The sequence below is a fragment of the Artemia sp. Qi Xiang Cuo genome, chromosome 5 (assembly GCF_049724085.1).
Source record: "Artemia sp. Qi Xiang Cuo chromosome 5, ASM4972408v1, whole genome shotgun sequence".
Classification (NCBI taxonomy): Eukaryota; Metazoa; Arthropoda; class Branchiopoda; order Anostraca; family Artemiidae; genus Artemia; species Artemia sp. Qi Xiang Cuo.
In genome coordinates, this window is record NC_142798.1 from 1,087,265 (window position 1) to 1,100,662 (window position 13,398).

The 13,398-nt window shown below is 36.3% G+C and overlaps 1 protein-coding gene across 1 annotated transcript in view; it reads left to right on the forward strand.

Moving 5' to 3' along the window:
- Nucleotides 1-6,381: 6,381 nt before the first annotated feature.
- Nucleotides 6,382-13,398, forward strand: part of LOC148951703 (CD109 antigen-like) — a 172,140-nt gene continuing 165,123 nt past the window's right edge. The window contains exons 1-2 of the mRNA XM_089089252.1: nt 6,382-6,448; nt 8,710-8,761. Coding sequence (XP_088945378.1) covers nt 6,395-6,448; nt 8,710-8,761 — 106 coding nt within the window. The 5' untranslated portion in view covers nt 6,382-6,394. The remainder of the gene's footprint in view (nt 6,449-8,709; nt 8,762-13,398) is intronic.

Sequence of the window (13,398 nt, forward strand, 5' to 3'; positions counted from 1 at the left end):
GTTACTACTGCTCTTTCCCCCAAAATTTTTGTGAATTGACGCCACTGAGCCACAAAAATACAACATTGGCAAATGGCAAATCATTCCGAGTAAACCACAAACTGCATCTAATAAGAAACTGATTTGCGGTTCCACATTTTTCACGGGGCTTTAACGTGCCTTTACCCGCCGTCATGGATGTTCTTTAAATATCTAGATACCTAAGAAAAAAACAACATATATTTAAATTTTCATTTTAATTAGAGATAAAATATGTTCAAAGCAGTTTTTTGTGCTGAGACTTCGTATTATTCAAATTCAGATTTCATTTTAATTAAGTGAATCGAACGCTAAGTAGGCAGGCACTGGTCTAGCTGATGGATTTTTTTTGTCAAAATCGTTGTGGCACTATCTCTATTAATAGAGTAAACTTTTTATCAAGATAAGGTTTAAGAATTACTCAATACAATATTGTTTGTTTCTTATTTTATAATGATGTTCAAAAAATTAAAAGTATTTAAGAAAACAAATATCCGTAATAAAAACAAGCGGCAGTAGTTTGTAAAGCCAGTTTTGTCTTGTTTAAGGAGACAGATACACAAAGAACATTATGAATGAAATAGAAATGTAGTAATAGCTTTACAACCATCAAGTTTAAAATTTTAGTCGAGAAATAGCTTTCCTAAATATTACAGGAAACTTTTGGCTTTTTAGGAGTTGTTTTAGTAACCAAAGAAGAAAATTTAATAATAAACAAAGCATAGGCTCGGCAATTTCCTTTCCTCGAAAAACTTGGCACAATAAAGAAGGGTAAAGATTACGTAACGCTAAAACCCCCTACTGCCATTTCGTATTTTAGCCCCTCCCCAAGCCTGTGTGTACAAATGTACCAATTGATGCTACGATTTAAAAAACCTATTTGATGATATTCCAGAGAAAATACGGATACCAATAAACGAAAGAAATTATAATAATACTGCCATCATTGCTGGTTGTCTAAAATATAATCAGATAATGAAACTAAAGTGGTATGTTCCTCGTGGGTAAATTAATAAAGAACAGTAAAAAAAAAAGAAAATAAAGTGCAATAATGGCTACGCCATGTTTAACGTTCGATGATGCTATTAACATTAAAGAATTATTAAAGTAAATTAATAAAGCTATAGAAGAATTATTATCTATAATACCTTTGCGATGACGTAGTGGAAAAGGCAGCGCATCCTAATCGAAGGTTGGCAGTTTCATTTCCACTTTTTTTTTACTTTTACAACATTTAGTTTTATCGACTTATAAAAAAGGAAAAGAACTCTCAATTTATAATCGGATTAACATTCTCCGAAGTCTCTACGACCATGAGGCGGGGGTGGGGATAAGGAAGGGGCAGTCCCTCTCCTGTGCGTAATAAAGTCACATTTGGTCGCCCACTTCCAGCTTTACAATCTAGATCATGGGCACCGGCAGGAGGGGGGGGGGGGGGAGGTCATGCCCCCCCCCCCTGGGAATTTGGGACTATAAAGTAATTATAAGGAAACCGAAGGAAAGAGAGCAGAATAAGGAAAAACCATGAAAAAAAATGTTTGTTGCCCTTTGTTGGCTGCCTGCTAATAAGATTCTGACCCATAATAAGGAAAACATAAGTTCTAATTTGTGACTGAGTATAGTGAGCAACCCTTAACCAGTTTTCCACAAACATTTTCTCTGTATGAGTTGGTTGGAGTAAAAAAAAAATCAAATTCTTCATGGTGATGAATGGTAAGTAAATAACGATCCTTGTCAATAACGAAAGTATAAGAGCCTAACTATTATAGCATTCAGTCAAAGAATCAGCTTACTATGGTGATCCTAAATATGTATTTGTTTATTAGTAATTACTGCAGTTACTAGAACACAAGAAAGTTCGTATAATTATAGAAAACACAAGGAAAACAACTTAATAAAGGGCTGGGCACACGTATCTGATTTCGGAAACTGATTTCCAAATCAGCGCCGATTTTAAAAGAAATCGGCGTCAATTAGAGCCTGAAAAATTTTTGGCGCCGATTTTCATGATGATCATCGCAAAAAATAGGGATACAAATAAATAGTCAGCCAGAGATGTCTGTGGTGAAAGACCCTGCTACTGAACTGAGAACTAAACTGAGAACCAAGCTGAGATCAATCATATAACTATTAATAAACTCTAGTTGACTATTTGTGTCCATGATTTTTTGTTTTGAAAATCTCGCCCAATAAATTTTTCTGTCAACCAATTTTTCTTACCGCTATCGTTTGTCCACTGATGCTGAAATCGGTTCCCGAAATCAGCTACGTGTGCCCAGCCCTTAAGGGGCAATTTCGGTAAGAATATGCCGTCAACTTTCGATTGCATTGAAATAGTACTCATCAGCTGATAGTTGAAGTTACCACAGTCAGAAATATTTTCCCTGGACAGAGTGCAGGGAATTTTTCCCCCTGAACGGATACGTTTTTTGCGATTTATTATCATTTTTTTTTCAGGAGTGATGGTGTTTATTTAGTTGTCACATTGAAAAAGATTTAATTTTTTACAGTTATGAAGTATAAAACTTGTCAAATACACATGCTTTTGGTATTCTCAATTAAATTAAAAATATTGAATTAAAATTTTTGATTTGATTTTCTTAATCTTAGTTTTAATGTTTTACTTTGAACAAACTACTTTGATAATGCGTTACTTTTTATAAACACTGAGTCTAAAGGCACTAAATATTTTGGTGTTTGATAACCAAGTTCAAAACTGTCGATATTGTTAAAAAAATATCCAAGTTTTTTCAAGTGAAAGTAAGGATCAGTATTAAAACTCAAAACAAATAGAAACTGTTATGATGGGGTTTTCCCCTCTCCTCAGCACCTCAATCATCACACTACAGTTTTTGGCACTTTAAAAAAAGTTAATTATTGTTCTAATTAAACGACCCTTGTGTTTCAGGGGTCGTTTTTAAGGAATTGGGACAAAATTTAAACTTTAGGATAAAGAGCAAGATGTTGAAGAGGGGAAAACCCCCCTCACATACGTAATAATTTGTATTTGTTCTAAGTATTCATGATGCTCCTTACTTTCAGTTGAAAAAACACGTTTTTTTCTGATCGTTTTTCGAATGACGCCAGGATACCTGGCTCCACCTCCACGGAAAAATCCCCCTCCCCATAGAAATATTGTCTGGACAGTCCAGTTTTGGTGAAAATTTACCCTAGACGATAATCTTTAGCCTTTCCACAAGTAAAATTGAATCGGTAAAGTGAAAGCAAGACATATAAAGAAATTTCGTATATGAGTTCTGGCAAATTCACCCAGTGTAAAATTATGGGAATTTCGAAAAACGAGAGGAAAACTGTCGAAAATGGCGTCGGACCGAAAAAAAAAAGCGCACCATTAGGATTACCATGGTCAAAAACCCTAATAAGGGAAAATAACAGTCTCCTACCTTGACTAACAAGGAACATTGCTTTTTTGCAAGGGAAGCACTAATGTGTCTCAGCTTTTTAACCAAATCATCAATTTTTACCCAATGACCGTCAAATTGTCAATGAATAAAAATTTTAAGATAGCAAGTCAATTTTTCATGGTCCAAAGCCCCAGAAAAGAGGTTTGAAATCCCCAACCTCGAAAAACTCCAGCAAAGAAGTGAAAAAATGTTATGCCACAAAGCATCAAATCTTGCCCAAGTGGGGCAAAAATGCTGGGAAATGCAAATTCTACACTTTTGTTTGTTTTTATTTTCAACTCTGGTCTTCACTTTAAATTAATGTAACCTTTTTTTTTAATTTATTGCTTTAAAATCACCAAGTGAAATAACCTATGCTACAAACGATTATCATAATCATTACAGAAAATGTCAGGTTTTTCAGTAGTCTATTTTACGGCCCAATAAAATAAAAAGATAAAAAAAACAAACTGTAACGATACATAGAGCGCAGGCTTAGTAGTTACTTTTCCTCAGAAAACCCAACAAAATAATGAAGTGACACAGAAATCCCTCCGCCTTTGGAAATTTGGCTTTCAGTCCCTCTCTCTAGCCTGCGTGTCTAGATATACCTTATACCTATGGAAACTACTCTGTTAAAAAAACAAAAAAAAAACACTCATATTGGTAATGCTCCAGGTAAAATAATTAAACCAATAAGCCAATGAGATTATAATAATATAGCCGGTGTAGCTGGTTATGCTAATATCTAAAATATAATCAGATAATGGAACTGAAGGTACAAGTTCCTCGTGGACAATTCACCCGAAGAAAAGGCTTGGTGAATGGCACTGGTAATTTCTCGAGAACTAGACTTGATTCTTGAAACGATGGAAGTCGGTAATGATTACGTACGTGTTTCATAATCGAAGGGTTGTCGATAAACGAGAACGAGTTTCAATATTCTGAGAAATAAATGAGGGGAGTTTTTACTGCCCTATTTCTCTAGGCTGAGGGTTTACAGGATCCAAACTCTCCCTCAAAATACGCAAAATTATCAGTAGTGTCCGTTTTGGGTATGTGATGGCAAACTTTTCTGCGTGCTTAATCAGGTTTGAACTTCTTTTTGAATAAAGAATATTGCAGTCTACCTTTGGTTATAGATTTTACATAGCCCCTACTGCTCTAAACGCTATCTTTAAAAAGAAAAAAAGCTGCAGAAAATCCCGGTATATTGGAAATAAATATCCTTTTTTTAAATCCCAACGGAAAAAAAAACACCAAGCTTCGGGGGACTCGTCATTAATGATAATTAAATAGGGATCCCTTTTGATTTAAAGTGTCCCATATATATGCCCCAAATTCCGTCTTCTCCTATATATTATCCTTTCTTTGAAAATATTATCCTTTCTGTGCATTTGGAACTATATTGAAACAATTTCCATTAGATAGGTTGTGCGTGAGAAGCAAATTTAGAATTCTTACGATAATAAGGTATGCCCGGGTCACATTGTTGTCAAACTTGTGAATAAAATAAAAATTAAAAATGAGTACAGCGCCAACCATGTGTCCCGTTCGTAAATTATCGAATTGAATTTTCTGCAGATCAACTTCTTCCATCCAATATCTTATTATGCAAAGTTGTATCTGGGGAAATCCACGAAAATTTTCTCGTACCATGGAGATTGATATCAAGGAAGGCAGCATACGAATGAATGAATTATACTTTATTAACAAACGAGCTTTCACAACATCTAATTCTTGAATTTGTCGTTTTCTGTCATGTAGCCTACATTATATAAAAAAAAAAATACATATACAATTGTCGGTACATCATAAACACTGTCGGTACATCATGTTTTATTGTCAGGTACATCAACATATAACATCATAAAAACATTTATAAGCCCCATTACACCATTATAACAACTTATAAAAGTACCATTATAGATGCTAATGACCAGTTTTACATTTGAATCCAAGAAACTACTAAAAATTATTCTAGCCTTCTACATAAGTTCGTAAAGGAGTGGCTGAAATCCATTACAAAACTATAATGACTTTCTCCCATTGTCTTAGACAACCATTCATGGTGACAATAGAAATTATGGCATCAAACATTTTAATACGAGCATTGTTTCTACTGTTTAGTTTGGATCTAAATTAAAATACTGGTGTTTGTGAAAGTAATATTTGTTTTTTAAGCTTGTTCACATTTACATTTTTAGATTTAAATTAACTACACAAGGGTATGTTACTTTTAATTTTAAAACAAATACTATTTCTCAAATGATTGCAGTTCTCACGATACCAGTTTTTGCTCAGGCCGCCTTTTACCGCGTGAAATCATGGATTCAACCAACGCTTTTTAAATAGATACCTTTTCAAAGGGGGGGGGGAGGGATTATAGGGTTTTCAAAAGGGTTTTCAAAATTGCATTCGTTTATTTTTCCGTCTTAAGCGCTTCATAAATTTTTCCTAGAGGAATTTAAAATGGCTCTTTCGAAATTATTTATCATTTTGCGAGCATGAGTATTAATGTCCCAAAGAAAAATTTAACCCTGAAAAAAAAATTAAATTAGCCCAAAAACTTAAACATGTGTTTCCCTGAACCACCATAGGTGAATTAAGGAAGAGGTCACAAAATATTATGCTACGAAGGAATTTATCTCTTGGGCATGTATATCGAAACTCCCGCTCTTGTAAGGCCACACTAAGAGACATGTGGGGCTTTAGAAATAATGAACAAATCGTAATTTTTGGCTACAGAATGGGATGTATAGACATAATCTGTATTTATACAGTCGACATTATGGCTCCCCCTTCCCCCCCTCCTCCAACTCAAAATCTAGACAAAGCCTTGCTCTCTTGTCAACACTTTGCTACTGTTCTATCAAATGTAAAACTATGTTTGTGAAATTGGCATTAGAACCGCAATGGGATTAGAGTATTTCTAACTTATTTTATTTTTTTTAGTACTTTTCCGGGTTGTAATGTTGCAGATTGGACTGAAGCCCCACGGGGATCCAGTGGACATAACAATATTGGTAAAACATTTCTTTTTGTTTAATACATGTTGTTTTGTTTTGTTTAATATCGTTTCGAATGCTTCATCCTCAATAACAAGGTTACTCAACCACAGACACGTACGAAGAAACTTTTTGAGAGGGATAATATAAAAACGTTATGGTAATCTGAAATTGAGGTGCCAATAAATTTGAAATAAATCTTGAATCTCCATGGGAGGGCCTCTGGCTACTATAAGAAACACCTAGTAAAATAATCTAATATATTTCGAGGGTCTTAAGACTAAATATTACAGTGCTACTACCTTTAAAAAATCGTCGCAGTGTTTAGTCATCTGCGGTGGACAAACTGGCGAACACCCTCCCACTGTCTCATCCTATTTAGAGCTTCTACTATGGCCGTATACTGCTGAATATTTAGAGATGTTACGTATTGTTTATATAATGTTATCCCAACCTAAGCTAGGGCCTCTGCTAAGTCTTTTCCATTAGTAGGTAAATCCAATTTACGAAAGGGGGGATTGGAAGATTTTCCATTAAATTGTAACAGCATACACCTTTAAAGCCAAATCTTTAATTCTTACAACGCCAGATGAACCTAAATTATGGGATCCTACTTTTTCCTTTCCGTCTATACGTAAAACCTTATGTGCAACAGAAGTGATTAGGGAATTTCCCATGAATGACTTCCCCCTTTCTCTTGGAACTTGTATGCCTGAACTTTTTAAGGCTAATCTTTTATTTTATATTCAGTGTTTCGGTAACAAGGGCAACTGTCACCGACTCAGTATCCATCTTGTAGTCTGCGTTATACCGTAACAGACTTCTTATAGAATCCATAAGTCTGTTGGTGAGTAATTCAAACGCGGCTTCTTGTGATATCTCCTGTGATGTCATGTTATACCTCTTCTGAAACACCCTTTGATTTTCCACATTCGTATGGTCATAGTACCAGAATGAAGGAGTTAAAATAAATCTTCTTTTATACCCAGTAAGAAATTTTGAGCTTGATGGATTATTTTGACATAAATAAACGAAACTCATGGAGCTCAAAAGAGTGTAACTTTCCTGATTACAATGGCAAAAGATAAACAATGCCAATAATTTGCGCAAACTGGGTAAAAAAAAAGTGATTGAATCGTAAAACTATCCAAGAATATTAATCCAACATCATGTTACCAAACAGGACTTGAAAAGAAATATGTGCATCATTGGATAGATTAAAATCTAAGCTATGAGATAATATTTTTAATGTTAGAAGTTATTCAGAAATAAACCCTTCCAATTAATACTTCATTGACTTACCTCCAAGAACATCATTTTGGAAAGAAGCTTCGGTGTTGCAACAAGGGTAAAACTTAACGCATGACTTCTAAAGTTCATGATTCAGTCACAATCAACATAAAAGTCTCAGAAAATCCCAGTTTTCAGGTGTGAATAGACAGACCTATGATGGAGCCAAAGGGCAAAACATATTTTTATTTTGATATAATCTTTACTTTGAAAATTGATTTATTGGAAATAATAACAAAAGCAAAACTAAAACTATAAAGAAACTTTATTTTTTATTGCGTTCCTTTATCTTTTTCTTAAATAAAAGAAAGAGAAATATCTACTTAAATGAGCCCCTCATTTGAAAAAAAAAATTAGTTTTAATTTATTTTGAATCTTTGCTCGTCTCAATTTGCAATTTTCAAAACATATCATTAATTTATAATACTGTTTCATGGACTATTTTATCCAAGCTATAAAGTACGCTCGAGGCCATGGGCGTAGCCGGAGCAGCCTTAAGTTTCCTCTGGAGTTGAAATCATTGTAAAAAGTTTTATAGAATTTTTTCCCTTAAAATAGAATGCAATCAATTTTCACTAACCCCCCCCCCCTACGCCTTAGAGAGGAATCTCAGCTCTTCACCAACCATATAGAACTGAAGAATGTGCTGCCAAATGGAAATAGTTGAAATTGATTCTCTGTAAAATAATGGCACAAATAAACGGGTCAGATGAGGTGTTTGCCCCTTCCCCATTGAAGCGATAAATTTATAAAAACGGCAACATTCTATAATATTCATAAAAAACAACGCTTTTTGTGAAAAAAATCTTTCAAAAACTATTTCTAAATTAGGTCTACTTTCCCAAAAATGTTCTACGAGCACCCTCTAATTTGTCCAAGTCTACTAAGTTGATTCGATAGATACATGGGTAGAAATAGCTATATACTGAATTGTTTTAACTATTTTACTTCAAATTATATATAAGTTACAAGTCAGAATTTTCTTTCAGAATCCTGATGGTTATATAATGCGACGCTGGCCTTCGAGATATAGCACTGCAGGTAAGGTTACTTTAATTCCCTTGTCTTAATCACCTCAAACCTCAACATTGAGGTTTAATCACCTCAAACCTTGAGGTTTATCACCTCAAATTTCAAGCAGTTTATTTTATTGCTGTAAATAATATTTAAAGTTGAGCAAACTTATTTTTGTGTCAATGTACATTCTGAATTTAAGCTCACCTTAGACCTTAGCTATTCCTGCACTTCGAGAGGGACAGGGGACGTCAGCAAAGAGCCTCCGATAATCTCTTAGACGGAGAAAATGTCTTCCCACTCTGGGATTATACTTGTGTGAAAATTCAGATTTCGCTTTAATTGTTCTTTGAAGCATATATTCTTACTTTCCCGGCTTCTTGTCCCTTTGGCTGCCACTGGAGAAGCATGTTTGAAAACATGAATGCTGGCATTGGAAATTCTCGTCCCAGGCACTGCAACCTTCATTGTCTGATCACAACAGATATGTTGGTCTGGCTTGTCTATTGACGAGTTTATATGTTGGGTATTCTATGCGACCGTTTAATGTTTACTTTCCTTCACAGGCAGTTGTTTCCATGCGCAGTGAGACAATTTCCTGATCAGTTTTAAGTTTTAGGCACTCATTACTTGCTAAAATGATGAACTAGGACACTAAAATGACATGTAAAATTCAGGTCTAGGAGAATTTTATGTTCCTATCAGAGGCAACGCTATAGCGTTGCCTATAGTAAAGGCCATACGGCTCCAGTGTTTTGTTATTATTATTTATTATTTTTTTTTCCCAGAGGCACTTCATACAGAAGGGGTCGTCATAGCAACTTCAAAGGGGGCTCATTCGATTGGAAATCGAGAGTTCTAGTGCCCTTTTTAATAGTCAAAATGATTGGAGGGCAACTAGCCCCCCCCCCCACGCCCATCATTTGCCCAAACACATCCAATCAAAATTTTGAGATAAACCATTTTGTTCAACGTAGTTGATTTCTAGATAGAAAATATATTTTTGAGAAGGGTACTCCCCCACAACCCTCAGGGCATGGATTTTAAGTTATGCCCTGGGGGCATGTGAGGTTTTTATAGAAGGCGTTGTCGTAGAAACTTCAAAACAGACTCAAATGATTGGAAATTAAAGGGCTAGCGCCCTTTTTATTAGTCGAAAGTGATTGGAGTGTAACTAAAACCCCTCAACCCCCCTCCCCCACGCCCATCAATTCTCCAAACACATCCAATCAAAATTTTAAGATAGCCATTTTGTTCAGCGTAGTTGATTTCCAGACAAAAAATATATTTTTGAGGAGGACACTCCCCCACAACCCTCAGGGCAAGGGTTTTAAGTCATACCCTTGGGGCATATAAGGTTATTATAGAAGGCGTTGTCGTAGAAACTTCAAAACAGGCTCAATTGATTGGAAATTAAAGGGCTAGTTCACTTTTTAATAGTCTAAAGTGATTGGAGGGCAACTAGCCCCCCCCCATGCCCATTATTTCCCCAAACACATCCATTTAAAATTTTGAGAGAGCCATTTTGTTCAGCGTAGTTGATTTCCAGATAGAAAATATATTTTTGAGGAGGAAACTCCCCCACAACCCTCAGGGCAAGGGTTTAAGTTATGCCCTTAGGGCATATAAGATTTTTATAGAAGGCGTTGTCGTAGAAACTTCAAAACAGGCTCATTCGATTGGACATTAAAGGGCTAGTGCCCTTTTTAGTAGTCAAAAATGATTGGAGTGCAACTAGCCCCCCACGCCCATCATTTCCACAAACACATCCAATCAAAATTTTGAGATAGCCATTTTGTTCCTCGTAGTTGATTTCAAGATAGAAAATATATTTTAGAAGAGGACACTCCCCACCATCCCTCAGGGTAAGGATTTTAAGTTATACCCTGGGGGCAAATAAGGGTTTTATAGGAGGCACTGTCTTAGAAACTTCAAAAAAAACACATTCGATTGGAAATTCACAAAGCTAGTGCCCTTTTCAATAGTCGAAAGTTATTGGAGGGCAACTAGCTCCCGCCCCCGCCCATTATTCCCCCAAACACATCCAATAAAAATTTTGAGATAGCCATTTTGTTCAGCGTAGTTGATTTCCACATAGAAAATACGTTTTTGAGGAGGACACTCCCCCAGAACCTTCAGGGCAAGGGTTTTAAGATATACCCTGGGGGCATATAAGGTTTTTATAGAAGGCGTTGTCGTAGAAACTTCAAAACAGGCTCAATTGATTAGAAATTAAAGGGCTAGTGCCCTTTTTAATAGTCGAAAGTGGTTGGAGTGCAACTAGCCCCCCCCCCACCCCCCACGCCCATTGTTCCCCCAAACACATCCAATCAAAATTTTGAGATAGCCATTTTGTTCAGCGTAGTTGATTTCCAGATAGAAAATACGTTTTTTGAGGAGGACACTCCCCCAAAACCTTCAGGGCAAGGGTTTTAAGATATGCCCTGGGGGCATATAAGGTTTTTATAGAAGGCTTTGTCGCAGAAACTTCAAAACATGCTCGTTCAATTGGAAATTCAAAGGGATGGTGCCCTTTTTAATAGTCGAAAGTGATTGGAGGGGAACTAGCCCCCCCACGCCCATCATTCCCCCAAAAAAATCCAATCAAAATTTTGAGATAGCCATTTTGTTCAGCGTAGTTGATTTTCCCATAGAAAACATGTTTTTGAGGAGGACAATCCCCCACAACCCTCAGGGCAAGGGTTTTAAGTTATGTCCTGGGGGCATATAAGGTTTTTATAGAAGGAGTTGTCGTAGAAACTTCAAAAAGGCTCATTCGATTGGAAATTCAAAGGGCTAGTGCCCTTTGTAATAGTCGAAAGTGATTTGAGGGCAACTATCCCCCCTCACGCCCATCATTCCCCCGAACACATCCAATCAAAATTTTGAGATAGCCATTTTGTTCAGCGTAGTTGATTTTTACATAGAAAAAATTTTTTTGAGGAGGACAATCCCCAACAACCCTCAGGGCAAGGGTTTTAAGTTATGCCCTGGGGGCATATAAGGTTTTTATAGAAGGCGTTGTCGTAGAAACTTCAAAACAGGTTCAATTGATTAGAAATTAAAGGGCTAGGGCCTTTGTAAATATTCGAAAGTGATGTGAGGGTGACTAGCCCCCCCCCCCCCCCCCCCACGCCCATCATTTTCCAACATCCATTCCATGTAAATTTTGAGATAGCCATTTGTTTCACCATAGTTGGTCTGCCCTCCGGAAAGATGTTCTTGGAGTGGACATTCCCCATCGAACCTTAGGTCAAGAATTTTAAGTTCTGTCCCGCGGGCATAGATTGTTATTATAGACGTCTCTGTATTCAAACCTTCAAAAAACTAACATTAGGTTAAACCTGCTAGCTGCTAGTGCTTTTTCTCATAGTCAAAAGTGAATGGAGGGCAACGAGCCCCCCCCCACGCCCATTATTCTCCCAAACACCTCCAATCAAAATTTTGAGATAGCCCTTTTGTTCAGCGTAGTTGATAGTAGAAAGGCCTCAGGAGGTCCGAACCCCACACCATATCTGGGCATAGAGTTATTAGGGGGAACACGTGGTTAATGGGGTCAATGACCTAAATTTCCAAGGTCGATGTTGTTGTTGTTGTAAGTGCACGCTCTCAGCGAATGTCAAGGTCGTTGTTGTAAGTGAATGCTCTCAGCGAATGTTATGATCCAGAAATAGTATTTGTTATTGTTTTGGTCATGTACATGCTCGAGGCGAATGTCATGGTGTCCAGAAATAGAAAACAGCATTTGTTGTTGTTTTTGCTCTCGCCAAATGTTATGAGTTCCCCGGAAACAGTTAGATCACGTGTTTCCTTCTCAGCCAATCAGCGAGTCGGTTACATCCCCATTCTCAACCAATCAGAGGGCTTGTTACATATGGTTTTCCCCGTTACATAACAATTCGTCCTTGAGATTTCGTATATAACGGACATGCAATGTGATTAAATTATCAGAAAGTATTTTGACACCGTGTAAACAACTAAAATGGATAATATTGATGAATTAGAATCCTTGGCAACTACAATTTACCATGTAAGTTCCATTTTAGTACATTTTCAAATAAAATTATTTTCCTTGGACATCCTCCACTATATTCAGCTAAAACATAAATATATTCCTTTACCCCAAACCCCCCCCCCAAACCAAACAAACAACATTATAATCAATGGAAAAAAAAAAATATATTCTTTTTACCCAAACCCCCCCCCCCCCAAACCATACAAACATCATTATAATCAATGGAAAACATAAAATATATTCTTTTTACCCTCCCGCCATTGTTTTACAATCCCAAATTCTCGCAAAAAGAAATAATTTTCTTTCCTTATATATTTCCAGCTAAAGCGATCACTGACTTCTGTCAATTTTTAATGAAAATGCCGCTCTGGTTTTGACATAATGCTCTAAGCGAGGTTAAAATTAGCTGTCACCCCTTTTCCTATGTGTTTACGAACGCGGCAGCCAGAGTCAAAAGGAACTGTTTCTCCGTCAAAATTAAATACATAAAATATTTTCTTTTACCCTCACCACCTTACCCCCCCCCTCACTGTTTAACAACAAAACTCTCGCAAAAATAAAAAAATAACATATATTTAAATTTATTCAAATTTATTATTTATATATACTAGAAAAAAGCGACCATTGACTTCTGTCAATTTTTAATGAA